This window comes from Dasypus novemcinctus, chromosome 25 (assembly GCF_030445035.2).
Source record: "Dasypus novemcinctus isolate mDasNov1 chromosome 25, mDasNov1.1.hap2, whole genome shotgun sequence".
NCBI classification, from domain to species: Eukaryota; Metazoa; Chordata; class Mammalia; order Cingulata; family Dasypodidae; genus Dasypus; species Dasypus novemcinctus.
The window spans coordinates 63,614,728-63,619,178 of record NC_080697.1 but is presented as its reverse complement, the minus strand read 5'-3'; the positions used below and the strand labels follow the sequence as shown (position 1 = coordinate 63,619,178).

General features: G+C 34.3%; 1 protein-coding gene across 1 annotated transcript; it reads left to right on the top strand.

Moving 5' to 3' along the window:
• The first annotated feature begins 1,733 nt into the window (after positions 1-1,733).
• Positions 1,734-2,669, top strand: LOC101428489 (olfactory receptor 14C36-like). The gene has a single exon (XM_004465233.2). It carries the CDS (start codon positions 1,734-1,736, stop codon positions 2,667-2,669), a length of 936 nt encoding a protein of 311 aa, XP_004465290.1.
• Positions 2,670-4,451: the final 1,782 nt, after the last annotated feature.

The following is a 4,451-nucleotide window of genomic DNA, read 5'->3' as shown; positions in this document are numbered from 1 at the left end:
AATAAATAATTTAGGTAGATATGAAGGTTAAGGGTAAGAGAGAGAGAGAAAGAGAAAGAGGAAAGAAGAGTATAAGGGAGGCAAAGAAAGGGAAGTAGAAGTATTGAATGGTAAAGAGTATTATGTAAACTCACGGAATTAATAATTAGAATATAGGTAATCAGAAATATAATGAGGGTAGAGAAGGAAAGCTGATGGATAATCTGTGCAGAATTGGTTAAAGGTTGTTTATAATTCTTTGAGAATGAAATGTTGGCAGTCCATCATACTATTTGTGATTAGTGGAGCTATTATATGGGTATGTCAGTGGTTGAAAGGGAAAGCCTAAGGACATTTTTATTACTAGAAGGAAAGCTAAATAATATAACTTTGAACTGTATAATATAGTGAAATCTCATGTAAAATATGTATAAGGATGACATTGCATATATAAAACTAAATCTTTATTGCAAAATATATATACAGGTAAACTAGAGAGAAGGAAAAAGAATAGCAGCTATGTATGGCAGGGGAAGCATAGGGAGATTGGGAGGTGATGAGTTTTTTTTGTTTTTTATTTTTATGGTTGTTATTGTTGTTGGAATAATGAAGATAATCTAAAAATTATTGGAGTAATGAATCCTCAAATATGTGATCAAATACCATTGATTGTATACTTTGCATGAATTTATGCTTTTGTAAGTATCAATAACATGAACCTGTTAAATATAAATAAAGAATAAAATTAGTAGATGCAAGGAGGATATATATAAAGCCAATTAAAAAGTAGTCTTAGGGTGAGGAATCCTGGAGGGTGAATTTACAAATGAAGTCAGTATCACAAGTCATAGTATGGAATTATAAATAAAAACAATTTTCCAGCTAGTGGGAAGATAAAGGATTACAATCACAAAGAGTTTTGTTAGGCTCTGATACAAAAGTATCATCCTAGTGACAGCTGGAACATGTGCTTATTGTAATTTCTTAATCAACTTTGAAAATTCTAGAACAATTGGGAGGTTACTCTTTGCACTTAGTTTGTTGCGGGATATTAACCACACTTTCTCAGTTTTGCCTGCCCTCCTCACGAGACCCCTAGAATCACTTTTTTTTACTTATTTTTCTTCTCAAATAACCCTTTTCTTATTTTTCCATATAAAAACCTTAGCTTCCATTTTCACTTTGAAATTGTTTGAGGAAGATTCCTCCAGTCTATTGCTTGTTCACTCATAATCACATTCTCATTGAAAGGCATATTTGTCCTTTGTAACATTAGATCGGGAAGGTCTATTTATTGGAAATAGCCATCCTTATAATAACACTATATTTATTAAGATTATTTGGTCATTAACTAACAATGTGCTAACATTTATTAAACACTGCTAATGAGTCACTTGTGTATTAAAATTTTATATATGAACTCAATTATACTTCCAAGCAAATTTTGTCCTATAGTATACTCAAAGTATAGCTAGTTAATTTTTAAAAAATTAATCAAATATAGTTATAAGCTCTAAATGATTATTTTTATTGCTTCCTAGGAACTGGAAATAAGATATGCAAACAGGGAGACTAAAGGATCATAAGGAAACACTATGCTATTTCCAAATAACCAATGGGAACTACAAAGAATAAAGTTTTATAAATTTGAGTTGATGAATATTCATGTGTTAATTTCTTTCCTCATGTTGAGTTGTGATGTTGTTTAGGAATATGTGCTTTGTCTCTGTATGTTAAAAACAGATTACCTGAACATGTCCAACACTACTGTGAAGAATATATTCCTGCTTACAAGATTTTCTGATGTGTGGGAGTACAGAATCCTCCATGCCATGCTATTCCTGCTGATGTACTTGGCAACCTTGATGGGGAACTTTCTCATTGTCATAGTAACCACCAATGACAAGAACCTTCACACCCCCATGTATTTCTTCCTTAGGAATCTGTCTGTCTTAGACATGTGTTACATTTCTGCTACTGTCCCCAAGGCCAGTGCCACCTTTCTCACTGACGACAGAACCATATCAGTGGCTGGGTGTGCGACTCAGGTCTTCACAGTCCTTTTTTGTGCATATGTGGAAGTGATGTTCCTCACTTCCATGGCCCATGACCGCTATGTGGCCATCTGCCAGCCCCTCCACTATCCTATGATCATGAACCGTCGTGTCTGTGTCTGGATGACTCTGGCCTCAGTACTCAGTGGTCTAGCCTATTCAGGAATCCACACTGGCAACACATTCAGGCTGCCCTTCTGTCAGTCCAATGTGGTCCATCAGTTTTTCTGTGACATCCCCTCTCTGCTGAAGCTCTCCTGCTCTGACACCTTCAGCAATGAAATTTCAGTCTTCATCTCTGCAGTGGTGATTGTTGGTGGCTGCTTTGCTTTTATTACCAGGTCATATGTTTACATCTTTTCTACTGTGCTCAAGTTCCCCAGAAAGGGAAAGCGAGGAAAAGCCTTTTCCACCTGTGTTCCTCACATCCTTGTGGTATCTGTCTTTCTCACCTCAATTGCTTCTGTGTATATGAAGCCAACCTCCACCTCACCCACTATTTTAGACATGATCATTTCTGTGTTCTATTCTATAGTCCCTCCATTATTGAATCCTATTATCTATAGTCTTAGAAATAAACAGATATTGGAGGCTGTGAAGAAAATTATGAAGAAAATGCTTTATTTAGGAAAGTGATAGGATAATTATTTTAAGACATCCCATTTTGATGGGGTACATTGAAAAATGCTTCAATATTAATTTTCTTGTCTATTCCAACTTTTGAAACTATGACTTTATTTCTAAGGGATAGCCTTGGAATTGTGTACCAGCACAGAGAAAATGAAAACTTGTTTTTTTAAAGGATTCCCCTCCAAATTTACATATATCTGAAGTGTCATTATGATTGGCTCTTATCTTTTGCTAAATTTCTTTTTTTCCAATAATTCTTTAAATGTTTTAGAATGTTTTAGAATAAACTATATATTAATTTTTCCTGATCAATTTGTACATTTATGAGCAGAATCATTTACTCAGTATTATATTTAATTATTCCTAAAAATGTAAATAATTTCACCTGAAAGCTGTTCATAAAATCATGTTAAAAATTCATCTTTATCTTAGTTAAAAAGACCCATCTGTGCTATATATTGGTAACAGAGATCATAATAATATTTTCCTATTTTATAATACAGAAGAAATTTTATTTCCTACTTATATTTTTCTGAAAGCAAAAATTATTTACAAAATTGGATTTATGGTAGGTTTAGAAATTTGGAATCATGAATATTTACTAGATGATACTGAGCTCTACACAGTAAGGAGACAAAATTACATAAATGTATTTCTATTTTATTCATAAGTCTTCTTATTCATTACATCAATACATCATAAAAATAAAAATACAGAAAGACACATTTAAGTTGAGTTTCGTAAAGTTTTCTCATATATAATGACCATAATCGTATAATAAACATTGATGCAGGCAAAGTAATCTCTAGTGGAGGAAAAAAAATAGTTTGTGATATCGGTTAAAGTATTTCCTAAATCAATGCCTTCTTGCATAATATACTGTATTGTCTTTTGATCTCTAAATTGGGAATGCTATTGTCATTAACTGAGAGCAACACTGCCATTTTTATTATTTCTAATTTTGTTATTCATAGGATTCTTTTTTATTTTATATTTATTTTATTTATTTATTTTTCTTAACTTTTATATTTATGTTTTTTAATTTTTTAATTAAATTGTCTTTTAAAGATACAGGGGTCACAAGAAAGGTTACTTTAAAAAATATACAGGTTTCCACATACCCCAGACCCCAACCTCCATTCCTCCCACATCAACAACCTTTTTCATTATTGTGGCACATTCATAGCATTTAGGGAATACATTTTGGAGCACTGCTGTACCACATGGATTATAGTTTACATGGGAGTTTACACTCCCCCAGAGTACATTCAGTGGGTTATGGTAGGATATATAATGTCAAGCATCTGTCCCTGCAATATCATTTAGGACAAATCCAAGTCCCAAAAATGCCTGCACATCTCATCTCCTCTTCCCTCTTTCTCCCCTCAGCAACTACCATGGCCACTTTCTCCAGATCAATGATACAACTTCTTCCATGACTAGTCACAATATTTCTATAGTAGAATACCAGTAATTCACTCTAATCCATGTTTTATTCCTACATCCTGTGGGCCCTGGGTGGGTTATGTCCACTCTATATTGAAAGAGAGCTTAGATCCCCCATGGTTGATTGATGTGATTCTCCTGCTTGGAGTTTTAGGCACTCTCAGTTCCCTGGTGTGGTGGTTGACCATCTTCACCACCCTGTTAGCTGACCTGTGTAAGTGCAACAAACTGGACAGTAAGAGTAGCAACTCTGCTGAGGCTCAGGGCCCACCTGGCCCATGGCCAGTCCAGAGATTCAAGACTTTTGCATGTATACCAGCCCCAGCACCAACCACAGGTTCA

Excerpts from the sequence above, each read along its gene's own strand:
- LOC101428489 (XM_004465233.2), top strand. The coding sequence starts at position 1,734 with ATGTCCAACACTACTGTGAAGAATATATTCCTGCTTACAAGATTTTCT.